At 40.2% G+C, this 26,748-nt stretch overlaps 1 protein-coding gene across 1 annotated transcript; it reads left to right on the plus strand.

Moving 5' to 3' along the window:
- On the plus strand, positions 1-26,748 carry DDX21 (DExD-box helicase 21). The gene is made up of 15 exons (XM_042908801.1): positions 1-175; positions 2,319-2,756; positions 5,066-5,141; positions 6,051-6,229; positions 7,668-7,785; positions 11,090-11,275; positions 12,380-12,525; positions 13,347-13,496; positions 13,884-14,045; positions 15,533-15,652; positions 16,716-16,789; positions 20,354-20,513; positions 21,336-21,470; positions 24,230-24,274; positions 25,089-26,748. Exons 1-15 carry the CDS (start codon positions 89-91, stop codon positions 25,356-25,358), a joined length of 2,346 nt encoding a protein of 781 aa, XP_042764735.1. The 5' UTR covers positions 1-88; the 3' UTR covers positions 25,359-26,748.

A 26,748-nucleotide genomic window follows, 5' to 3' on the forward strand; every position in this document is an offset into this window, starting at 1 on the left:
GAAAGTGGGTGGGCTAAATGGGTAGTACTGTCTCTTCCTCTCCACGCGGTGGAACTGACTGGTCGGCCTCAGTTGCTTGTGCTGAAAGATGCCGGGGAAACTCCTTAGTGAAGTGGATTTGGACTCAGACACGGCCATGGAAAAACTGGAGACACCGCGAAAGCAGAATGCGAAGGTGCCATCGGGGGCTGAGGGTCCTAGGGTGCTGAGAGGAGTGGGGTACAGGATGGGCGGGGGTCCGGCTAAGGAGCCCGTGGCGCACACGCGGACCCGGCGCGTCCAGAGCCCGGCCGTGGGGCGCCGGGGAGCTGTGCCGCCGACGGGCGCAGGCGGACCGGAGCTGGGGTGAGCACCGCTCCCATGTGGTTCTGGAGTCTGGGCGCCCCGCACCTGGTGCGCAGTTCACGGTTGGGCCCCACGTTGCTGGCTCAGGCTCAGACCTGACCGGGTTTGAGCGTGCGCGGAGGGAATTGTCAGTCCTGGAAGAGACTGAAGCTTTAGCCTAGACTGGCCACACCTCAAACCCACCTGCACATGTGGGCGGCGTGAGCAGTGACATTTTACTGTAGTAGTACGGGAAATACAGTTTGTTTTTCGGTAAGCAACCTTTAGAAGATGAAGTAATTCAGTTCGGCTTAAGGTCTATTGACCAGATTTCCCGTGGAAATGTAACGTGTTGTGGTGCTAACGGCACACAGTGTTTTTGATAGAGGCCAGCAGTGTGTAGTGGTCTTAAGTTACCTTGATACCTGTCTGCCTCTTTACTGTTACTTCCTTAGTGATTTCACTTGTGACTGGGTGTCTGTTCTGAAATAAGGTCAGTCAGTGAGAGCAAACATTGTCCCTGAATTTGTATCCTACATGATTTAGAATTTCCTTTCCTTGGCTGTTTATGGGCCTTTTTGATGGGGAGCTTTTACAACAGCAATATTTTGGCGTTGTAGGAAGCCGAGGGAGCACAGACTTGTCCCCACAGGTGGGGAGGAAGTGGTCCTGGTTTGCCTGCTCGGCGTCAGTGAAGGTATTCAGTTGTGGGATGGTCAAGTGAAGAGGGACGCGGCCAAACTCCGTTACATTCCAAGAGAGGCCACTGAGTTAGGAAATCCTCTTACTTAGTGGAGCGAAGGGATGAAAGAACTGAAATCTTGTGGGGAGACCAGATTATTTTTCAGATGTCTGAAAGATGATCATGTGGGAAAGATCACCCTCATCTGTGATTTGAGAGTGGAGGCGGGGCCTGAAGTTTCAGGGAGGCTGATTTCAGCTAAATGTTCTAGTCTTCATATTTCTGTGATTGGCCTTTCAGAAAGTTTTTTTTTGTTTTGTTTTTTTTAATTTTTTTTTTGTTTTTTTTTTTAGCGTTTATTTATTTTTGAGACAGAGAGAGACAGAGCATGAACGGGGGAGGGTCAGAGAGAGGGAGACACAGAATCTGAAACAGGCTCCAGGCTCAGAGCTGTCAACACAGAGCCCGACGCGGGGCTCAAACTCACGGAACGTGAGATCATGACCTGAGCCGAAGTCGGATGCTTAACCGACTGAGCCACCCAGGCGCCCCTCAGAAAGGTTTTAACAGAGGCTAAGCACCTATTTGATTTCAGTAATATTAAGTAATTAACTTTCAGGAATAGGAAAAGTTGGAAAAGGTCACACATTTCAGGTAGGAGCCATAGTCTGATTTGGCTTTGAGGTTTCACCCATCCCATTTCCTAGTAACTTATGCTTTTTTTTCCTCTTTAAATTAGATCATCTTTTTTTTGTTATCGCGTGGGGTGATAGATTGTGGGATTTTATAGCTTTTTGGTTCATAAAGTGTCTCTGTAAATTCATTTGCACTTGTCACATAGCCAAGACAGATATTATGAATTCTAGCAGAGAAAGAAATCCGCTTAATATTGTCCATCTGTGGACATATGTGGCCTTATTGCTCTATTAGAATTAAATTAAACTGTACTTGATCACTTTCTGTAGTTGTACCTCTTGACGACTCTTGGAGCATCCCATAAGAAACCCCAAATCCCTTATGAAAACTTGATTTTACAACTTGTTCAACCAACATGAATTAAATAGTTGCCAAGAGGCATTCTCTTCTGAGCTCATGAAGTCATTGATATACAATGTACTTATTTCCATATAACTAAGAAATGGTACTAAAAAACATAGTGTTTTGTCTTATTGAAAGGAGAAGGTACAGACGTTGAAAAATGCCCCAAGATTGTGTTCTTCATAATTACATGATCTTGAAATAATCGAGAATTGATGCGTCATACAAATGTATACATGCTTTGCTCAGTAGTTTGTATTTTTTAATTTCTTAGAAGGGTAAAAAAGAGAAGCCAAAGTCTAATAAGACTGAAGAGGCAACAGAAGTAAAGGAAGAAACTATTTCCCCCAAAGCCAAAAAAATTAAAAAGAAAGCCGAGTCTTCTGAGATTGACATGAATTCTCCTAAATCCAAAAAGGCAAAAAAGAAAGAGGAGCCATCTCAGGATGACATTATTTCTCCTAAAACCAAAAGTGTGAAGAAACCAAAGGAGTCCTTTGAAAAGAAAGTTGTTTCTCCTAAAACCAAAAAAGTAATGAAAAGTGAGGAGCCTTCTGAAGAAGAAATAGGTGCTCCTAAGCCAAAGAAGATGAAAAAAGAAAAGGAAATGAATGGAGACATTGGAGAGAAAAGCCCCAAACTGAAGAATGGATTCCCTCATTCTGGACCTGTCTCTAACTCCAGTGAAGAAAGTAACAGTGAATTAGAGCAGGTAAAGTTGCATTTTCATACGTAGAGTGTATCTTTCATTGTGGTTTCAGATAAATAAGTAGGTAATTGCTACCTAGAGGCAACAGAAGCAGGAGAAAATTTGATGTGTTGACACTTTATGGGGGGTCCCTTGAGCTGCATGCTGCCTGCAGTCAGGGTAAGACTTCATCTTAAAAATAGCTTAAAGTTAGAATGTTTCCTTTGCAAAGAAACAGGCCTATTTAAGTTTAGGGAATGTCTTCTCTCCACGTCTGCTTATTTGCAAGTCAGAAATTAAAAGGAGAGATTATAGTTATGCAGATAGGCCCTAGCTTCCCTCTGAGGGGTTTCACCAAAAAATCTTAATTAGTAGAGCTACTGAAAAGGATTTTGTTTGATTTTGCGTAAGTTTTTGTTTGGCCATTAACTCAAGTTGAACCCGATGATTGGATGTCCACTTGGAAGTAGTTCTGTTACCTTTCAGAAACTCAGTCATCAAAGAAATCCTAATTCTAATAATTTTCTGTTTGCCATAGGTCATAATCAACATTTAAATTTTTTTTCCTTGGTTCATATCCAGGTGCCCCTCAAAATAAATAGGTAAATAAATAAATATTTTTCCTGATTATAAATAAGTGATTTACAGAATTAGGAAAATATAGAAATTTGGGGCGCCTGGATGGCATCTGACTTTGGCTCAGGTTCTGATCTTAATGGTTCTGTAGGTTTGAGCCCCAGGTCAGACTCTGTGCTGACGGTTCAGAGCCTGAAGCCTGTTTCTGATTCTGTGTCTCCCTCTCCTGCTGCCCCTTCCCCACTTGCTGTCTCTCTCTCAAAATAATAAAAAACATAAAAACATTTTGTTTGCTAAAAACAAAAAGTTCCCTAGAATTTCAGCATTCATTAATTCAGTAAATATTAAATACTCATTAGGTATAGAGGTAACCTGTTGTCGAATGCTGTTTCTTTACAGTACTTTATATATATATATTTATATATATACGTATATATATATGTATATATATGTGTGTATATATACATATGTGTATATATATATATATACACACACACATATATATATACATATATATATGTATATATAACTATTTTTTATCAGATTAGGATTGTACTATATGCAGTCTTGTCTCCTGCCTTTCCACTTTTATTTAAACATTATATTCTATTTTTTTAATGTTTACTTTTTGAGAAAAAGAAAAAGACAGAGCGTGAGCGGGGGAGGGGCAGAGAGAGAGGGAGACACAGAATCCGAAGCAGGCTTGAGGCTCTGAGCTATCAGCACACAGCCTGGTGGGGGCTTGAACCCATGAACCGCGAGATCATGACCTTAGCCGAAGTCGGCGCTTAACCGACTGAGCCACCCAGGCACCCCTAAATAATAAATATTTTCATTGGTTCCATAATCCATTATATAAATGTTTAGAAAATCACTTAATTCCTGTATTGAGCATTTAAATTTTTTACTATCAAATAATGCCACAGTGACCACTTTGTCGTAAATGTTTGTTTCTTATTTTCTGTGAATATATGTGAAAGATGTGGCTATGCAAAAGGGTTAATGACCTGTTCGGCAGTATAGTAGTCCCCCCTCATCTGATGTTTTTCTTTCTGGGGTTTCAATTGCCCCCTGTCAACCACGTTCAAGAGTAAATGATTCTCCTCCTGACACATTGTCAGAAGGACAGTAGTAGCCTGATGCTGCATCACAATGCCTACGTCATTCACCTCACTTCATGTCATCACATAGGCATTTTATCAATCCTGTATCATCACAAGAAGTAGGAGTGCAGTACCGGAAGATATTTAGAGACAGACCACATTTGCATAATTTTTATCATCTGTTGTTATAATTGTTCCAGTTTATTATTAGTTATTGTCATTAGTTTGTTACTGTGCCTAATTTATAAGTTAAACTTTATCTTGGGTATGTGTGCATAGTAGAAAACCGTATATTTAAGGTTCTGTACTATTCAGGTATCCACTAGGGGTCTCCCCTGTGGATAATGGAGGACTCCTATATATTGGTATGGGATGGCAACAGAATAGTTCTTAGTTGAGACTGAATCTGCCTTTACTAGCCACACGTAGTATATCTACAGTATATATTTGCATTTTCCTTTTGTTAGGGTTTTATAGATGATTATGATTTCCTTTTTGGATCTTAATTTACCTACCAAAGTTTCTCTGTCTTTGTGGTTGATTTAGAAGAGATGTTTTCAAATAGGTTCTTTTGTTTCTTTCTCAGAAGGCGTCTCTGTGACTACCTGTGGGATTAAAGTTACTGATTTCTTTCTGTGGCCCTTTACTTGATAGGAAATACCTGTGGAACAAAAAGAAGGAGCTTTCTCTAATTTTCCCATATCTGAAGAGACCATTAAACTTCTCAAAGGTAATATTTTGGAGCTATTGTATAATGTTACTATATATTATTTGGAAGCACTCCACTATTTTTGTTGAGATGAAGGACAATATGTGGAACCACATAATAACTTAGATCTGTATATATAGTATAGGACCATACTGGTGATAGCTTTGCTCTCTTAAATAGGTGACTAAATTTTATTCAAACCAATGTATATATTCAGAAGTGTGAGGACTGATTGTTCTGGTACAAATAAATGGTTCATGCCATTTATTTGTATGGTTCGTATTTTCTTTGTTATTCTCTCCCACTTCGTGAGGCATCTCTTCATAATACCAACTTGACTCAGAACTCAGCCTAGCGGTGTGCCTCTGAACAAACTAGGTAGTCACATGTGTGGGTAGGTGTTTTCTGAATCAGGTGTGGCATAGTCTGGACTGCAAATCCAGATTTGGGGCTTCTGTTGACCTATGGATGAGATTACACAACAAGTAACTAATAAATTTCTAAAAAAAAATGCTATAATTCGGTACTTTAATTTTTTTTTTTTATTTTTTAGAGAGTGCAAGAGTAGGGGAGGGAGGCAGAGGGAGAGAGAGAGAGAGAGAGAGACAGACAGACAGACACAGTCTCAAGCAGGCTCCATGCTAAGCACGGAGCCTGATGTGGGGCTCAATCCCAGGACACTGGGATCGTGACCTGAGCCAAAATCAAGTTGGACGCTCAACCAGCTGAGCCACCCAGGCACCCCTAATTTGGTGCTTTAAAGTTTGTTGATATTTTTCAGTCAAGCAGATTCTTCACTACCAGAATACATTGGAGCCTGACTTTGTAGATATTGACAAGAAAGTAGAATTCTTTAATTCTCTAGGACCAGAAACGTGGCTGGGATTTTAAGAACTACAATGTCAGGTAACATGGTAAATTTGTTCACAGGCCGTGGGGTGACCTTTCTGTTTCCGATACAAGCAAAGACATTTCACCATGTCTATAGTGGAAAGGACTTAATTGCACAGGCACGGACAGGAACCGGGAAGACCTTCTCCTTTGCCATCCCTTTGATTGAGAAACTTCAGGGAGAACTACAAGACCGGAAAAGAGGCCGTGCTCCTCGGGTAACTATCTTTAACATAGACCTCAGGGGCTCCAAATCTGTAGTATAGTTTTTTACTGGGTTCTCCTTAAAGTGTTTTTTCCTTTTCCTTTCCTTTCCTTTTTTTTTTTTGTATCTTGAGATCTTTATTTGAAGCTAAAGCAGGACTATTCTCTTAAGATCGTTGGCCACAAACCTGTGTATTTAAATATTGTAATCTGCCCCATGGTTGTGACTGCCTGTATTATTAATGCTCTTTGTGTTCCCTTCAAACTATTAGATGCCCCTGCAGCTCACAGGTTTGATCAAGTGTCTGGCCATTTTTGCCTAGATGGAGAAAGCAGTTTTAAGTAGAGATGCATGAGTAGAAGGAGGGGTACTCAAAGAGGTGAAGAGGCCAAGCTTCCTTGTCAGGGTGGTGCTCATCAGGTTCATTTCTGGAGAAACTGGCATTTGACAAACCTTAACCTCACTGAAATGCCTATGTGGTCATCATGGTTATGGGTTCTTGTGCTTGACTTTCTGGCCCTGCCTCATTTGTTTACTGGCCTTCCAGTGTCCATACTCACCCCTCATTAATTCATTGTTTATTGCTGTAAACAAATGCAGCATTAAACAAATGAATTACTCCAGCACTTGGAGTTATTCCAGCCTACACGTAGTGGATGTTCAGTAAATATCTGTTGGGTGAATGTATCTGATGAATTAGTGAACATTGTTCTTAAGTCACACTTGTTTCATGCTGTTACCCTACTTAAGGATCTGTAGTAGTTTCACGTTTTATGTCTTGTTGGGTCAAACTCCGACTGCTCCGGGATTCAAAGCCCCTCACCATGTTGGTCCTGCCTTAACTTGTCTTTGTTCTACTTTAAGTTTACTGTAATGTAGAGGTTCAGTCGACAGGTTTTGGAGCCCAGCTGTTTGAATTTAAATCCAGGCTTTGCTTCTTAGCCTTTTGGTTCAAAATCTTGTGTGTGTTTACTATAGGTACAGTTGTCAGGTAGGTCAGTAACTTGTGAGAATTACAGAAGAATGTGTAGTAAGTGTGTAGTAGAGCCTGAGACAGTAAAAGCTCAAAGATTAGCTAATGTTGTTATCCTCAGTGGTGTTACTCCTTGCTCGAGTTGTTGCTTTTCCTGGAATGGTTTTTTTTAGTAACACCTCCACGAAACTCCTCACTTCCTCCAGCCTACTCCGGGCAGCCCTCCTGGAGCACCACATGTTTGAGCATCTACTTCTCTTCTGATTGGTAGGATCACAAACTTTTCTTCTGAGTAGATTTGTCAGGGACTGTATTACATTTATGATCCTTCCCCACACGAAACTATGTTGCAAAGCACATAATAGATGTTTTGAAAATACTTGGTAGGATGAGTTGAACCTTCTGATGAATTTCAAATTTGTTAAGAAACAAGTACTTCACGATACTTTGAATTCAATGATTAGTTTTTGCTTTTCAGGTACTGGTTCTTGCACCCACAAGGGAGTTGGCCAATCAAGTAAGCAGAGACTTCAGTGACATCACAAGAAAGCTGGCAGTGGCTTGTTTTTATGGTGGAACTCCCTATGGAGGTCAAAGTAAGTAAATCGAAAAGTGAGGGAAGGAAAATGCCAACCATTGTTGGGTGCCCTGGTAGGCTTTCTCTGACCTTGACATCTGTCTTTACCTGGTTTAGTCATTTATAGTTTTCTTTTGTCATCATTGTTTTTAAAAAAGTTTTTTTTAACATTTGTTTGTTTTTGAGACAGAGACAGAGCGTGAGTAGGGGAGGGGCAGAGAGAGAGGCAGATACAGCACCAGGCTCCAGGCTCTGAGCTGTCAGCATAGAGCCCAATGCGGGACTCGAACTCACCAGCCATGAGATCATGACCTGAGCTGAAGTCGGACGCTCAACCAACACCATGCAGGCGCCCCTCTTTCGTCATTACTGTTTAAAGATGGTCAAGAATATCGTCCTGCATAATGATGCGTAAAATCCTGTATATAGTTCTTTGGAGTTTTGTGTTATTTGCCTATGTTTATCTAAAGGAGGCTACAAAGGTATCTTACTGAACCCAAGAGGATAGAGTCCAGGGGGCTCTTAGAACTAGAAGGTCATGATTCAGAGTTACTCTTTTTATCTGTCAAAGAGGATGGATCTGGCTGTTTTGGGGTCTTTGTTTCTTTCTTGCCGTAGGCGGGCCTTCCTCTGATCCTAGGGGCCAAATGTTGCAGGCCCCTATTGTAGGATTCCGTTACTTAACCAGTTCAAGACCTGGAAGCTTTATTAGGTAGAGCAGATAATATAATTCAGGAAGGGATTTAAGGCATTAAAAATGTTAGTATTGGCATGTAATGCTTGTGACTATTTCTTTCCAGCTTTGATTGAGTGAACTAGGCTTTGGCATCAGAAAAGTGTATGTTTGAATTTAGACTCTGCTCACAGTGTGATTTGAAGTTCAGGGTGCTTGATTTTTCTTTTCGTTTGCTTGTGTGAAAAAATAAGTTTACTGAATTCACCCTGCCAGGGGTGTTATGAGGATTGAATTGGAGAATGTAGAGTGCCTGGTGAGACCCCTAGACTGCAAGAGCAGTTCAGTAAAAAATTGCATTATTAACCACCTCACCTCATTATACTGAATTCCATTTTCTTGACCATCTCTGTGCCTTCTGGGAATACTTACCCTTCTACCCTGTCTCATTCTTTCTATACCTGATTACCCAACTGTGTATACAGTTCTTTCTTCCTTTTTTTTTTTTTTTTTTAATTATTTTAAAATTTACATCCAAGTTAGCATATAGTGCAACAATGATTTCAGGAGTAGATTCCTTAATGCCCCTTACCCATTTAGCCCATCCCCCCTCCCATAACCCCTCCAGCAACCCTCTGTTTGTCCTCTATGTTTAAGAATCTCTTATGTTTTGTTTTTATATTATTTTTGCTTCCCTTCCCTTAGTTCGTCTATTTTGTATCTTAAATTCCTCATATGAGTAAAGTCCAATGATGTTTGTCTTTCTCTGACTAATTTTGCTTAACATAGTACCCTCTAGTTCCATCAACATAGTTGCAAATGGCAAGATTTCATTCTTTCTGATTGCTGAGTAATACTCCATTGTATATATATACACCGCATCTTTATCCATTCATCCGTCGATGGACATTTGGGCTCTTTCCATACTTTGGCTATTGTTGATAGTGCTGCTATAAACATCGGGGTGCATGTGCCCCTTCGAAACAGCATACCTGTATCCCTTGGATAAATACCTACCAGTGCAATTGCTGGCTCCTAGGGTAGTTCTATTTTTAATTTTTTGAGGAAGCTCCATACTGTTCAGAGTGGCTGCACCAGCTTGTATTCCCACCAGCAATGCAAAAGAGATCCTCTTTCTCTGCATCCTCGCCAACATCTGTTGTTGCCTGAGTTGTTTATGTTAGTCATTCTGACAGGAGTGAGGTGATAATCTCATTGTGGTTTTGATTTATATGTCCCTGATGATGATGTTGAGCATTTTTTTCATGTGTCTCTTGGCCATCTGGATGTCGTCTTTGGAGAAGTGTCTATTCATGTCTTTTGCCCATTTCTTCACTGGATTATTTGTATTTTGGGTGTTGAGTTTGCTAGGTTCTTTATAGATTTTGGATACTAACCCTTTATCTGATATGTCATTTGCAAATATCTTCTCCAGTTCCATCGGTTGTCTTTTAGTTTTGCTGATTGTTTCCTTTGCCATGCAGAAGTTTTTTATTTTGATGAGGTCCCAAGAGTTCATTTTTGCTTTTGTTTTCCTTGCCTCTGGAGACGTGTTGAGTAAGAAGTTGCTGCGGTCGAGGTCAAAGAGGTTTTTGCCTGCTTTCTCCTCGAGAATTTTGATGGCTTCCTGTCTTACATTTAAGTTTTTCATCCATTTTGAGTTTATTTTCGTGTATGGTGTATGAAAGTGGTCCAGGTTCATTTTTCTGCATATCGCTGTTCAGTTTTCCCAGCACCATTTGCTGAAGAGACTGTCTTTACTCCATTGGATACTCTTTCCCGCTTTGTCAAAGATTAGTTGGCCATAAGTTTGTGGGTCCATTTCTGGGTTCTCTGTTCTGTTCCATTGATCTGAGTGTCTGTTCTTGTGCCCATACCGTACCGTCTTGATGATTACAGCTTTGTAATGCAGCTTGAAGTCTGCGATTGTGATGCCTCCAGCTTCGGTTTTCTCTTTCAGGATTGCTTTGGCTATGCGGGTCTTTTCTGGTTCCATACAAATTTTAGGATTGTTTATTCTAGCTCTGTGAAGAATGCTGGGTTATTTTGATAGAGATTGCTTGTATTTCTTTAAGATTCTCATTCTAGGGGCACTGGGGTGGTTCAGTCACTTGGGTGACCAACTGTTGATTTCAGCTCAGGTCATGATCTCATGGTTTGTGGGATTGAGCCCCACGTTGGGCTCTGCTCTGAGAGTGTGGAGCCTGCTTGAGGTTCTCTCTGCTCCTCCCCACTCGTGCTCTCTTGCTCTTTCTTTCTCTCTGTTTCTCTCTCTCTCTCTCTCTCTCTCTCTCTCTCCCCCCCCCTCCCTCCCTCCCTTTCTCCCTCCCTGTCTCCTTCAAAATAAATAAACTTAAAGAAAAAAAAGATTCTCATTCTCAGTTTGTCTGTGAAACCTTGACACTTTGTGTTACCAAGGAAGTCCTTCTTTCCTGGTGCTTCCATCTCCCACTGGTGCATTTTTCTGGACTGTCACTTCTTATCTGTTCTTCCCACTAGATTCAGGAGTGCCTTGAGTATCTTTATCTTTGATACTTAGCATATTACCTTGTATTGTAGTTAACATTTTAGAATAAAAATATATTTAATTGGTACCTGAGACTAATAAAAGGATTTAAAACCTAGTATATCTTATTGATGTTTTTTATAGTTGAACGCATGCGGAATGGGATTGATATCCTGGTTGGGACCCCAGGTCGTATCAAAGACCACCTGCAGAATGGCAAGCTAGATCTCACCAAACTTAAGCATGTTGTCCTGGATGAAGTTGACCAGATGTTAGATATGGGGTTTGCTGATCAAGTGGAAGAGATTTTAAGTGTGGCATACAAGAAAGGTAAGCTCCAAATTCAAGGAAGTGATAAAAGGATTACAGGAAGGGTGGTGATTAAGTGGTCTTCTGAGAGTTAAATGAAGCCTTAAATTGGGGGATGATTTATTTTATTTAGGAAACTTAAATTAAAAAAAAAACAAAACCATGATTTATCACATAATAATGGGGAACGTAAAAGATAAAAGAAGAAAATTTGATACTCTGCCAGCTTGGCGTGTTTTGCTTTTGGTCTATTTCTTCCTGACTCTGTAGTATTGTTGCATATGTGTGTGTGTTAATTATAATCTTATCATGCATATAAAAATTTGGCATTACACTCCATGAAGAGGTTTTGCCATGATTTAATTCCATCTGTGTATTTTGATTTTTAGATAATACAAATAATTCTGCCTATAGACGTTTGTATGCAAATAGCTTCCTTCACGCCTCAGTATTTGGAATTTATTTTTTAGGGTAGATGTCCAGAAATGAAGTTACTGAGTTGAAAGTTATAAATAGTTCATGTTTCTCGATGTACATTGTCAAGTTGCTCTCCAAAAGGGCTCTACTTATTTACTCCACCATTTGAAATACTGTATGAAAATGCAGTGTTATTCAAAGAGCAAACTAAAAAAAGGGGGCTGGGGTGGGGCTAGGGAAGTATTTTAGTACCTGACCTCAAAGAATGAATAGACTGGAATTCTAAACTCAAAATACTCAGGAAATGCTAGAGAGTATAGACGAATATAGAATCTAATCTGTGTTGGTGTTTATTGTAGGTTATTTACTTAGTGATCTAAACGAGGTGGTTACTGGTCTTGATGAACAGGTGTTTTCCAGGTGACAGGTCTCATAATGGACAGATTTCCTTCGTGGTTCATAAAGGCCAGGGTCAGAAAGCAAAATAATTTTAAAGTACCTTTGGTATTTCAGGTCTCCTTTACATAAATTACATAGGAAGTATTTCTTTGCCCATTAGGAATCTTTGTGTCTTTCATTTCTGTGTCATCAGTGCCTGGCTTGGCCTCAGGTGGTTGCTGTTGCATGTTGATTGGGGAAGAACTGGGTGAGGTGGAGTACTGTGTAGGCTTATTTGGGTTATTCATACTGACTTTTTTCCCCCCAAAGATTCGGAAGACAATCCCCAAACATTGCTTTTTTCTGCAACCTGCCCTCATTGGGTATATAACGTTGCTAAGAAATACATGAGATCTACATATGAACAGGTGGACCTCATTGGTAAAAAGACTCAGAAAACGGCAATAACTGTGGAGGTAAATGATTTATTCAGTTAGAATTTTGTATATCATTTTTTCCCTGTCTAATAATATTAAGACTGGAAAATACAAACTGTTTTTCCAGATAAATACTAAATCCATGTGAGGAGCCAAGTAAAGATCTATTTCTGTTTGTGTTGTGTGTGGTTATCTGTGTTCTCTAAGTTTCATTATCTGGTAGTCTGATTTCAAAATCTTTCGGAATCTGTCTGAATTTTGTAAATAGAAAGAAATTACACTAGAATTGATTGACTTTTTTTTTTTTTTTAATATTATGTTTTTAAGTTGTCTCTACACAAAATGTGGGGCTTGAACGCACAATCCCAAGAGTTGCATGCTCTACCAATTGAGCCAGCCAGGTGCCCCAACACCTAGAATTTAAACACTCGAGGGCAGCAGAGATATCTAGTACTTTGTTTTGAAGCTGTTTTCATTTTAGGGCCCAGCACCTAGAATTCCTTTCACCCAAGGAATAGACATGCACGCTGACTAATCGCAGTTTTAAGTGGATGAAAGGACAAAAAAAATACTGAAATTTTTCTCTGGTCAATTACTTGGTTTCCTGTAGGAATCAAGGGAATGGCATTTCTTCTTTTGTTTTCCTGGTTAGTTCAGAAAACAGAGGAACCAGATGCTCTTTGGAGAAAGGGGAATGGCTCTCTATGTTAATGAGTTTGGGTTTTTTTCTCTACACAGTGGTGGCAGCAGTCTGCTCTAGTCCATATTAAACAATTGCTTCTAGCACCGCTAGTGTTGAGCAGGTGATTTCAGGTTCCAGGTGGGCTTTACTAAATAGATCTTTTTTCCACTCCTATAAGCACCTGGCTATCAAGTGCCACTGGACTCAGAGGGCAGCAGTTATTGGGGATGTGATCCGAGTATATAGTGGTTTTCACGGGCGCACTATCATCTTCTGCGAGACCAAGAAAGAAGCCCAGGAGTTGTCACAGAATGTGTCCATAAAGCAGGTTGGTTCTTCCCCCTTTTTCCTGTAGGGAGGAAGCATCTTTCAACTGATAGACCCCATTAACATTTTAGAGTTCACCTGATCTGACAGTCTCCTCTCACAGATGAGGAAACAGTGTCTCAAACCCAAGGTTACACTGACAAAGTAGGTTTGATCAGTCTGTCTAGTGTTTTTTACCTAGTAAATATAGCTGGACACAGTTGATCTAATGACCAAGGAGTAGAAAAAATTTGAGGCTTGTCCGTGTGAGGCATATGTTTTTCCCTTGACGTTATTTTCAGCAGAACTATCACCAAAATCCGAATGTCCTTACAGGCCTGATTTGTTGTGTTAAAAGTAGCTGGATCGTTGGATCTGGTGTTCTTATGCCAGTTTATTTCTTTGGCAGGACGCCCAGTCATTACATGGAGATATTCCTCAGAAGCAGAGAGAAATCACTCTGAAAGGTTTTAGAAATGGTGATTTTGGAGTTTTGGTTGCAACCAATGTTGCTGCTCGTGGGTTAGACATCCCTGAGGTTGATCTGGTTGTACAGAGTTCTCCACCAAAGGTAAGTGTTCTATACTACAGTTTTGTTTTGTTTTGTTTTGGTTTTTGGGGAGAGAGGATACTAACACAAATTGGAAGTTGTATGGTCTAGTTTCATGTGGTTAGTAATAGCTGTCTCTTTTGAGTGCTAGGAAGCTGTGGTGATTTTTAAAACAAACCTCTTCTGAGGTCCTTCTCTCAGAACTGATAGTTGAGTGGAAGTGTGGTCAGTGGCCAGAGGCTAGGAAGATTGTTTCTTGTTGAAGGGAATTTTGGTTGGCTCGTGCAGGTAGTGCAGTTGTGAACTGGGCTTTGAAGATGGGTAGGACTCCGGCGGGGTGAGGGCAGCATAAACCCATGAACTACAGGATAAAGAAGGGAAAAAAGACCTGTGATTAATAGCCTCTGTGGGTGATGAGAACCTCTTAGGGAGGGGGCCGAAGCATCAGGTTATGTGGTATGAACAGTGCTTCCTGTCAGTAAAAGTTGGTCTGAAGGAGCCTGCTCTGCTCCCATCACTTCAAATGTGAGGACCCCCACAAATTGGCAGATTCCTCAGGATTAAAGGTTGTTTTACAATGATAGAAAAAATACCTGATTACTGTGAAGTCACCAGTTCTTACAAAGGAAGTGTTGTTTAAGGGAGTCTGTAGAACTGTGCTGTCCAATTTGATGGCTACAGCTATGTGTAGCTGTTCAGCACTGGAAACAGTCTGAATTGACATGTGTGTTCTAAATGTAATATACACATTGGGGTTTTGTTTATGTTTTAAACTTTGTATTATGTACTCTGGATTTTGAAGACATACAAAAAAAGAATGTAAAATATCTCAGTGATCTGGTTGTTTTTTTTTTTTTTTTTTTTTAATTTTTCTCTCCCCCACTTTATTTATTTTATTTTTTTTAAACGTTTATTTATTTTTGAGACAGAGAGAGACAGAGCATGAACGGGGGAGGGTCAGAGAGAGAGGAAGACACAGAATCTGAAACGGGCTCCAGGCTCTGAGCTGTCAGCACAGAGCCCAACGCGGGGCTCGAACTCACAGACCTCGAGATCATGACCTGAGCCGAAGTCGGACGCTTAACCGACTGAGCCACCCAGGCACCCCTCAGTGATCTGTTTTTTTATGTGGATAGTATATTGATAGTATATAGGCCTTATGTTTAGATACTTTTAGATATATTGAGTTAAAGAAGATCTATCATTAAGTTTTTTTTTTTTTTTATAGCTTTTTAGTGGGTTACTACAAAGTTGAAGATTGAAATTACTTACGTGGTTCTGTAGTACAGTACTATTTAGATGATGCTTTTTTCAGATTTGCCCATAGGATAGGAACTGCTATTCTAGAGATTTTTTTAAAAATGGTCACAGTTCTTTAATTTAAATTGAAGTGCTAAAGAACCGCACACTCTGGGTGTAGATTAAAACCACCACACTTGCCTCTGCATAGACCACTCAGGTCTTTGTCTCGTTTTGTTCGGTGTCACTCATGTCTCTTACTTCAATAGGATGTGGAATCCTACATTCATCGTTCTGGAAGGACGGGCAGAGCTGGAAGGACGGGGATTTGCATCTGCTTTTATCAGCACAAGGAAGAATATCAGTTGGCACAAGTGGAGCAAAAAGCGGTAAAACTATGTTCTTAGCTTTTCATTCAGCAAATGTTGAATTCTAAAGTCAGTCTTTGTTTTTTGTTATTCGATTTTTATTAATTTTAAGTTTTTATTTCTAGCATGTTGCCATAACTGAAAGCTTATTTAGGTACATGTTGTTTTACACATTGTACTATAACATAAAGCCCATTTTGAATGAAATAAGTTTGCATTTGAAAGCAGTGGTTTTGTTTTTATATTTACAATTACATGGGTTATTTTTATGTTTGAAAGGCAGTTTTCAGACAATGATAACATGAACACATCCCAAATATTTAAGCATAGATTAGGGGGTTATAGGAATTACTTAAAAACCAAAAGGATAAATTTAAAATGGAGAGAGGAGACTGATTTTTCTGACAGATTAATCTCTCCCCATATCCAGACTTATGGAGGAGAGGAGCACTTTACAGTGCACAAAGCAAGCACTCCCCGGCCAGGGTGGTTGTCATTAATAGCAGTGATTGGCATATGCCTTGAGAATGATGTGATGAGACAGCATTCATCTCTGGTTTTCTTCCCCCAAATCCATAATCTCAGTCTTGAGCACGCAAAGAACCCGAGGCAGCCTCACAGTGAGGGACAGAATTCTATAAAATACTTTGCCAGCACTCCTTAAAACTATCAAGGTCATGAAAAATCAGGAAAGGCAGAAACTGCCAGAGATCAGAGTAGACTAAGAAGATATGATCACTGAATGTAATGTGTCACTGGAACAGAATAAGGGTATTTGGGGAAAAACTAGTGAAATTCCATTAACTCTGGAGTTCAGTTAATAGTAATGCTGCAGTGTTGGTTTCTTGCCTGTGGCAAACGTACCATAGTACTAATAATAGGGAAATTCGGTGCCTAGTGTACAGGAACTCTGGGTACTATATTTGCAACTTTTCTGTAAGCCTAAAACCATTCTAAAATTAAAAGTTTATCTTTTAAATGTGTAATAAGTATGTTTGGTAATATAAAAAATTAGAGAATTTAATCTCAGTGAAAACAATTGATGGCCATATTGTATATTAAACTATGGTTCTTTTTCTTGTAGGGAATTAAATTTAAACGAATAGGTGTTCCTTCTGCAACGGAGATAATAAAAGCTTCCAGCAAAGATGCCATCAGGTATGTTCCCTACCCACTGCTACGTCTGTTGTAGTGCTTGTTCCATTTACTGCCTAGCTTTGTGCAGAAATGAGATTTGGCTATCGGATTTATGTATTGACAACTTACAACCTATTTGTTATAAAAATAGACTGTGCTTCAGTAAAATTTTACAAAACAAAAGTCCTAATTTGTATTTATCCCTACCCAATCCTGTTCACCAGAAGAAACCATTATTAATAGTTTGGTTTGTCTTGGGCGTTTTAAGGAACCGTATCTTAGATACAGTATGGGCACTTACCGTGTGGAGATTGATTAGATTGGGTCACAAGATTATACTTCACATCATCATCAATCTAGTTCCTCAACTGGTGGGAATGAATTGATTATTTCTTTAAGTTACTCCGAGATGGTGAGGATTAGATTAACTAACAGTGTTTGTCACTGGAGGTGCTACTGGCATTGGGGGCAAGAGAATTATTTCGTGGGATTGTGCTACAAATTGATGGATAGTTAGTTGTTTAGCCTCTCTGGCTATGCGGTGTATGCTGGGGGGCGAGTGGGTTGGCATTACGAAAACCAGAAGGTCCTGACTATTTTCCAAACGTTTCCAAATGGTGGCCTACATTCTCTGCTTAAGAGAACCACTGAATCTGGGGGAGCCTGGGTGACTCGGTTGGGTGTCCGGCTTCAGCTCAGGTCATTAGAGCCCTGTGTTGTGCTCTGTGCTGACAGCTCAGAGCCTGGAGCCTGCTTCAGATTCTGTGTCTCCCTCCCTCTCTCTCTCTCTCTCTACACCTCCCCCACTCACACTCTCTCTCTTCTTCAAAAATAAATAAACTTAAAAAATTAAAAAAAAAAACAACCCACTGAATCTGAGGGGCACCTGGGTGTCTTAGTTGGTTGAGCATCTGACTTCGGCTCAGATCATGATCTCATGGTTCGTGGGTTCAAGCCCTGCATCAGGTTCTATGCCAACAGTGCAGAGCCTGCTTGAGATTCTTGCTCTTTCCTCTCTCTCTCCTGCTCCTGCTTTCTTTCTCTCCTTTGACCTTCCCCTGCTCCTGTTTTTTTTTTTTTTCTCTCTCAGAATAAATAAAACTTAAAAAAAATTTTTTTCAGAGTTTATTTAGAGCATGTGCACTCTGTCTCTCAAATAAGTAAACATTTTTTATAAATAGAACTCTGTGATCAAAGGAAATGCTTTGTGTTACCATATTAATTAATGGCTCAGGAAAGTTCTCCAAATGAAAATAATTTAACTCAGTAATTTTCAAATTTTTTTTTAGCATGGCATACTTTCAGTATTCTGTAGACAAGGTTCCCTATGACACCACTTAAGGAAATTTGGGATTAGATGGCCAGGAAAGAGAAAAGAGGACAAGCTGGTGGTGTATGTAGGATGTCCTGTAAAGGGGCAGTCTTGCTGAAAGAGGCTGCCTCGGGTGGCCTTGTTCATTTGTGTCCTTTTGAAGATGTGACGTTTATTATCACCAAGATAATAGTGATTCTCTAACAAGTGTGTAGTCTCATAAAAAGTCCTTATCATTTTTAACCTGATTTAGAAGTCTTTTTTCCTTTTTATTGCAGAATGGAGGGGCCTCTGGGTGGCTCAATTGGTTGAGCATCTAACTCATGATTTCTGCTGAGGTCGTGATCCCAGGGTCCTGGGATTGAGCCCCACATCGGGGTCCATGCTGAGTGTGGAGCTTGTTTAAGATTCTCTCTCTCCCTCTGTTCCTCTACCCTGCTTGGGTGCGTGCACGCTCTTTCTCCCTCTCTCTAAAACTAAAAAAAAAAAAGTTAAAAAAGGGGCGCCTGGGTGGCTCAGTCGGTTGAGCGTCCGACTTTGGCTCAGGTCACGAACTCATGGTTTGTGAGTTCGAGCCTCACGTCGGGCTCTGTGCTGATAGCTCAGAGCCTGGAGCCTGCTTCTGATTCTGTGTCTCCCTCTCTCTCTGCCCCTCCCCCGCTCATGCTCTGTCTCTCTCTGTCTCTCTGTCTCTGTCTCTCTCTCTCTGTCAAAAATAAATATTAAAAAAATAATAATTAAAAAAAAGTTAAAAAAAGAATGGAGATAGCTATAGTATTTTTTTTTTTTTTTTTTTTTTTTTTTTTTTTTTTTTTTTTTTCAACGTTTTTTATTTTATTTTTGGGACAGAGAGAGACAGAGCATGAACGGGGGAGGGGCAGAGAGAGAGGGAGACACAGAATCGGAAACAGGCTCCAGGCTCCGAGCCATCAGCCCAGAGCCTGACGCGGGGCTCGAACTCACGGACCGTGAGATCGTGACCTGGCTGAAGTCGGACGCTTAACCGACTGCGCCACCCAGGCGCCCCGCTATAGTATTTTTTGATCCGTAAAGTAGCATATGCTTATTATTGTAAGAAATGTTCAGGGGCACCTGGGTGGCTCAGTCAGTTAAGCATTGGACTTTGGCTCAGGTCACGATCTCACGGTTCATGGGTTTGAGCCCCATATTGGGCTCTGCACTGACAGTGAGGAGCCGGCTTGGAATTCTCTCTCCCCCTCTTTCTCTGCCCCTCCCCACTCATGCTTTCTATGAAAATAAATAAATAAATTTTAAAAAGAAAAGAAATGTTCAACATCTTTAATATCACTTTCAGTAGCAGCATGGAATTCCATTATATCTGTCTCATGGTTTATTTAACCAGTCCCATTTTCTTACATGTTTTGTACCCTTTAAAAAATTTTTTTGTTAATGTTTAGTTTTGTGAAAGAGAGAGTCCACATGCCTAAGCAGGGGAGGGGCATAGAGATAGAGGGAGACCCAGAATCCAAAGCAGTCTTCAGGCTCAGAACTGTCAGCATAATGCCGGGTGTGGGGCTGAACTCACAAACCATGAGATCAAGACCTAGGCCAAAGTCAGTATACTTTTTCTATATCATAAATAACACTGTGGTGAACATCTTGATATTTGTTCTGTTATTTCCTTGGGATAAAACTTTGTTTAATTAATTTTAGAGAGCATGCGAGCAGGGGAGAGGGGCAGAGAGAATCTTAAGCAGGCTCCATGCTCAGCGCAGAGCCTGACACAGGGCTTGAAATCATGACCTAAGCAGAAATCAAGACTCGGATGCTTAACCAAGTGAGCCACCCAGGTGCCCCAGAATGAAACTTTTTTTAATTTGATAGTAAAATCAAATTAGATGTAATCAAAGGGATGGCTTTCTTTCTTTTATCTTTTAATTAATTTATCTCTTTTGAGAGAGGGAGAGGGAGTATAAGCAGGGGAGGGGCAAGGAGAGAGAGAATCCCAAGCAGGCTCCACAATGTCAGTGCAGAGCCCGACATGGGGCTTGATCTCACAAACAGATTATTATCTGACCCGAAATCAAGAGTTGGATGCTTAACTGACTGAGCCACCCAGGCACCCTAAGGAATGGATTTATTTTTACAGAAATGTGGTGATTATACATATACATTACATCAAAGTGATGTGTGTTAGATATATAAAAGATTTGGTTTGGAAGTTACTGATTTATCTTGAGATGCTGTTGTCTTGAAAATGAAATATGTCAGCTCTTTCTTTCTCCTAACAAATATACTCAATCACACCATAGGCTTTTGGATTCTGTGCCTCCTACTGCCATTGGTCACTTCAAGCAGTCAGCTGAGAAACTGATAGAGGAGAAGGGAGCCGTGGAAGCCTTAGCAGCAGCACTGGCCCATATTTCAGGTGCCACGTCAGTAGACCAGCGCTCTTTGATCAACTCAGATGCGGTAAGGCTTCCTGTCGAACTCTGACACTTGGGGTAATTTTGAGTTTGAGCAGGATTTAAAAGGGTTCAGTTAGACTTCCCAATTGTTTTAACTTTTGTCTGAAGGTAGGTATATATATATATATGTATATATATATATATATATACATATATATATATAAACAAATCCCATGGAGAAAGAAAGTAAATTACTCATTTCCACTGTCTCAGTTGGGGGCAATGACATTGACTGCTAATGGGCATGTGGTTTATTTTTTGCGTAATTAAACATTTTGGAATTTTAGTTAGTGGTGATGGTTGAAACCTTGTGAATATACTGAAAACCCGTGAATTGTATACTTTAAAATGGTGTACGATATGGTATGTGAATTGTATGTCAGTTTTTTTAATCCTCCAAAGAAAACCTCAACCACATAAAGACATAAAAGCATATGATACATTTGGTCAGTATACCTAGAAACTTAAGGTATATGCATTTTTTCCTTTTTTTTTTTTAATTGAAATTTTTGAGACAATTGTAGGTTTACATGTAGTTTTAAGAGGTAACACGGAGAGATTCCTTTGTACACCTTGTCCAGTTTCCCTTAGTGGTATCATTTTGCAAAACTATAATGTTACAACTGGGGTACTAACATTGGCACAAACCGTCAGTCTTGTTCAGAGTTCCCAGTCTTACTTGTACTAATTTATGTGATTGTGTTGGGAGAGTGGTGTATGCTTTTAGGAAGAACTTTTCCAGAAATAGTTTAGAAACATGAGGGCAATTTTTTTTATCAGTTACGTTTGTTTTTGAGACTAATTTTGTTCCCCTTTTTTCTCTAAGGGCTTTGTGACCATGATCTTACGATGCTCAATTGAAATGCCAAACATTAGTTATGCTTGGAAAGAACTTAAAGAGCAGCTGGGCGAAGAAATTGATTCCAAAGTGAAGGGAATGGTTTTTCTCAAAGGAAAGCAGGTAAGTAATGTTGTGACCCTGCTTTGGTTCAGTAGCTTAATGTGGACAATAAAACACCAAATGTAGGCTTCTCCCTGTGGTGTGGGGATGGTGCATCTTTTTGCTCTGTATATAGTCTTCGCTAGGCGATGTCATCCCTGACCCTCAGTTGCCACTTAGTGATGGACAACTACCTCATCTGGTATCTTTAGCCTGAACTATCTGCGTGCAGTGCCGGACATGAAGTCCCAGCTGCTTCCCTGACATTTCTTCTCAGATGGGGTTATAAACAACATGAAATTATTCAAAATTGAATTCAGAATCTTTAATTCAAACCTAAAATTTTAATTAAAAAAATTTTTTTTTAATGTTTGTTTATTTTTGAGAGATAGAGACACAGAGTGTGAAAATGGGGGAGGGGCAGAGAGAGAGGGAGACACAGAATCTGAAGCAGGCTCCAGGCTCCAAGCTATCAGCACAGAGCCCGACGCGGGGCTCAGACTCATGAACTGCGAGATCATGACCTGAGTGAAGTCGGACGCTTAACCAACTGAGCCACCCAGGCGCCCCGAAAACTAAAATTTTAAATCTTGCCTTCCAAACCTGGTGTTCTTTCTTCTGAGTCTTGCTGTCAGTTAATGGTAGACCAGCACAGCAGTTCTCAAACTGTTTGGTCTCATGACCCTTTTACATTCTTAATGAATGGTGAGAGTACCAAAAAGCTTTTGTTTGTGTGGGTTGTATCTATTAGTGTTTACTGTGTTAGAAATGAAAACTGGAATTCGAAAACCAAAGAATACCGTTCTATTTGCCATCAGAGCTGTGGTAGCATCACGGGTAAATGGTGTCCGGGAAACTCCACTGTGTGCTTATGAGAGCGTGAGAGTGGAAAGGACACATATTTTAGTATTAGGAAAATTGTTTTGACTTTGTGGAACCTCCGCAAAAGATCTCAGGTTTCCCGGGCGGCGTAGACTGTACTTTGTAAACCACTTGCTTAGAGAACCAGATCTGGTTTATCGTCACCTCGCTGCATGTCTGTGTTTACTTCCTTAAGGAACTCCACATACAGTATGGGTTACAGTCTCAGCTTTCACATGGCGGATGAGTCTTCACAAGCAGGCTCCTGCTCCCCTTACTGCCTCCTCACTGCTAGTACCTCCACTCCAGCAGTGCCAAGTACACCTTGCTTTCTGTCATTCTAAGTGGCTCAACCCGGTGTTCATAGTATTTTTTTTTTCCTCCACGTTATTTGTGGTGTGGCTTAACCTTGAGTCTCCCTGTGAAGCTTTCCCTGGCCATACAGTAGAGTCGGGGGCACCATATCCATACTTCAGGGTTTTTAGGGCGTGCCTTTATTCAGGCAAATTTTATCTTGCTGGGCTTGCTTATTGACTGAGAGCCTCGAAGCCTATGATGTACTCAAGGGCAAAAACGATTTTTTAGTTATCTTTATACTTCAGTGAGTGGCTGGTGTTAAATACGTAATAATTTTGTGAATGATGATCCCCACAAGTGGCAAAATCCATCAGTACCTGATGCGACCTGTGGTTATGGTTGGGTGGGTTGTTGGGTGGAAGTGGGGTGTTCCTCATAAAATGTTGCAGTTAAAGATAGCTAGGGAAGAGGAGTGCCTGTGTCCGTTGCGGGGGTGGTTCTAACTACATTTGTGGAAACCAAGAAATAGGATCTCCTTAACTGGAGGTGATGGCACTGCTATGGTCCTATAAAGTGTTTATTTTTGTATTTTTAATATATATTTTTAAGTTTACTTATTTTTAGAGACAGAAAGACCAGGGGAGGGCCAGAGAGAGAGGGAGAGAGAAAATCCCAAGCAGACTCCACGCTGTCAGCCCAGAGTCCAATGCGGGGGTCGATCCCATGAACCGTGAGGTCGTGACCTGAGCTGGAATCAAAAGTTGGACGCTCAACCAACTGAGGCACCCAGGCGCCTGTATTTTTTTGTTTAAAAAGAAATATTTATTTTGTGAGAGAGAGCATGCGTGCGTGCAGGGCTGGGGGGGAAGGGAGGGAGAGAGAGAGAGAGGAGAGAGAGAGAGAGAGAGGAGAGAGAGAGAGAGAGAGAGAGAGAGAGAGAGAGAATGAATGAATCCTAAGCAGGCATCATGCTGTCATCACAGAGGCCGGAACTCAGAAACCTGTGACATTATGACCTCAGCTGAAATCCAGAGTCAGGCATTTAACCAACTGAGCCACCCAGGTGCCCCAAAAGTGCTATAAAAACCTTTTTATTAGAGCAAGGTGAATTGTGAAAACCTAGAAAATTAACAATGGAAAATCATTTAGTTTTCTACTTTTAGTTAGGTCATCCTGAATAGTAGACACTTTTTCTTACAGAAAGCAGTGTATTTTAATGTAGACCATTGGTTTTGGGGCCATACTGAAAAGATGTTTAAAACCTGCTCTATTTCCCAGCTGGGGGCCTTTGACTTAGCCTCTCCAAACCTCTGTTTCTTCAGCTCTAAAATGTAGCTAATAGCTACTTGAGGAATTAGCAGTCTGATAGCCAAGAATGATCTCTAGCCAGTTCTAAATCATTTTGACTCCCTTTTTAAAGTATCCTTGGGTTTTTGCTGTTGTGCTTTTGGGAGGTATGATATGTGTTGGCATTGGTTGAAAGTCCCATCTAAAATTCATACCTGGAGGGTTTTTTTTGGTTTTGTTTTTGAATATAATTTTGAATATTATATGGTCTTTTGGAGCACACTGACAATTGTGGTGAAAGGCTGAATTAACTTGGCATTTGTTTTGATTTCCAGGGGGTTTGCTTTGATGTCCCTACTGCAGCAGTAACAGAAATACAGGTATTCTTTCTCTTGGATTTTGAAGTTAACATTTAAGTTATAAAACGTTCATTATTGAAAACACAGAATAATGGAAAAGGAATCAACAGCTCTAGTTCCTTTACTAAAAGACAATTAAGAGTTAATGAAGTTTAGTATTTTTTTTCTCCTAGCCTTTTTATTCATATATTTTTCTTATTCAGCCTGTTTTCCTTCTTTCCTTTATCTATAGAGTTATGAACAGTATCTAGCTTTTTCCTCCTGTGTATGTTGTATGGGGTTTACATAGACACCTTGAATTGCTCTATCTTCATTTAGTACTGCTGTGAGATACGGGTTTGTGGTATATTTGCATGTTTTACTACCTGACAGCTGGGGATACAGACACTTAACTGACTCAGCCACCCAGGCGCCCTGAAGGTTGTATTATTTTTAACCAGTGACCTTTTATTTATTCTTATTTTTTTATTTTATTAAAGAAAGCTTTTTTTTGATGCTTATTTATTTTTGAGAGAGAGAAAGAGAGCAGGGAAGGGGCAGAGAGGGAGGGAGACAGAGAATTCCAAGCAGGCTTCGCGCTTGTCAGCTCACAGCCTGATGCGGGACTCGAATTCCCAAACCGCAAGAGCATGACCTGAGCCGAAATCAAGAATTGGATGCTTAACTGATTGAGCTACCCAGGTGCCCCTAACCAGTGACCTTTTAAATTTTAAACACTTAGGTTATCAATCTGGTTTTTCTTTAGAGAAAGGGCAAAAATACTGTCTTTCTCATGCTTTTTAAAATCAAGTTCACTAAAAATCAGAGCAGGTAAAATAATACTATCTCTCCACAGGAGAAATGGCATGATTCACGTCGCTGGCAGCTATCTGTGGCCACGGAGCAACCAGAGCTAGAAGGACCACGGGAAGGATATCGAGGCTTCAGGGGACAGCGGGAAGGCAGTCGAGGCTTCAGGGGACAGCGAGAAGGAAACAGAAACTTCAGGGGACAACGGGAAGGAAATCGAAGCTTCAGAGGACAGCGATCAGGAGGTGGCAACAAAAGTAACAGATTCCAAAACAAAGGCCAGAAGCGGAGTTTCAGTAAAGCATTTGGGCAGTAATTTCAAATAGAGGATTCATATGGCAACATGGAACTGAACACTGATTTTCCTATGAAGTTAAAAGCACATGTGTTTCCTTCTTGACCACTTGCCTTGTCCCCATCTCTTCCAGAGAGACAAGCTTCATGGAAATTATTTCCATCTGATGATTATCACTTGTAACTATTGCTGTTTCTGTATTAGGTTTCTCTTTTGAAAAGATGTATGAATTCGTAATATTTTTATTCTGATGCATTGTCTGTAGGTTATAAGACCAAGTCAAGCATGTATTTGCCCATACTTTTTAAGTTGAGGTGTGTCTCTGTATTTAAATAGTGTCCTTCCCTGAATACCTATGGGGAACGCAGCAGTCTCTGGAGAGGCACTCTGAGCAGTCGAGGCTTACCTGTAATTGGCATTCTTCAGCCACCTGCCTAACAGTGACTCACGTGGTCCCGTAACATGTCCTCTGAGAAATAGTACTGAGCAATGTTTTGAAGCAATATTTCAAAATTGCTGGGATGCAATACATTTTATGCCAGCATGTGCTCTAGATTTGAAGAACAGTGATAAATTTGATGGGAGACATTATGTAGATTAGCCATCATTATGTACATTTTGATACATTTTTAACTCTTCAATGTAAGCTGAATTCATGCTTCAGGAATTCTTCACAGATTTTATCTATTTATGTATATATAAAGAAGTATTTTAATAAAAAACAAGTGTCTTTAAGGAATTCCAAATGTATAAGGTGGCCCTGTAACTTTCTTTGTAAGTAAGGAGGCTGAATAATAGGTGCTTGATGATAATGTACTCTACTTCCTGTTGGAAGATTAACATTATTTACCAAGAAGGAATTAAGGGAGTGGGGGGCAGAGATTTGCATTGATGACAAGAGTCAGGAAATCCACTGAAAATATTTTTTACATGCGAGAAAGAAACATTCATCTCAAGAGCAAAGAAAGGAACAAGTGAAAATACATGAAAAGCATTCTTTTCATGGTAAACAACAGGTCATTAATGTTTCTAGAAATTGACTTCTAATGGGTAAACTGGAGTTTTAGGTAGAATGATCCAATGGTTTCTCAGAGTAGGCGCCTAGTTCCTATAGTCACAGTATAGGATCTATTTCTGTTAGACTGCTATTCCATTGAAAGGTTTTAGCTGCTTAGAGACTTCCTTTTAAGATAATCTGTGTATGGTTATTTTTGGTTGTAGCTTTGAGGGAACTGACAAATTTTATATAGCCCCTGGTCAGGTAACTCTGTGAGTTCTCAAATATTACTTCTCTGGGAAACTTTCTGCATGGTGCAGGAGCTTAAGAGTGGCATTGTTTTCTTGCCTTAATTCCTAGAAATTCTGGACTGGGACTCTCAGGGAATAAACTCTGATAGGAGAAGTTAAAATA

This window comes from Panthera leo, chromosome D2 (genome assembly GCF_018350215.1).
Source record: "Panthera leo isolate Ple1 chromosome D2, P.leo_Ple1_pat1.1, whole genome shotgun sequence".
Taxonomy (NCBI): domain Eukaryota; kingdom Metazoa; phylum Chordata; class Mammalia; order Carnivora; family Felidae; genus Panthera; species Panthera leo.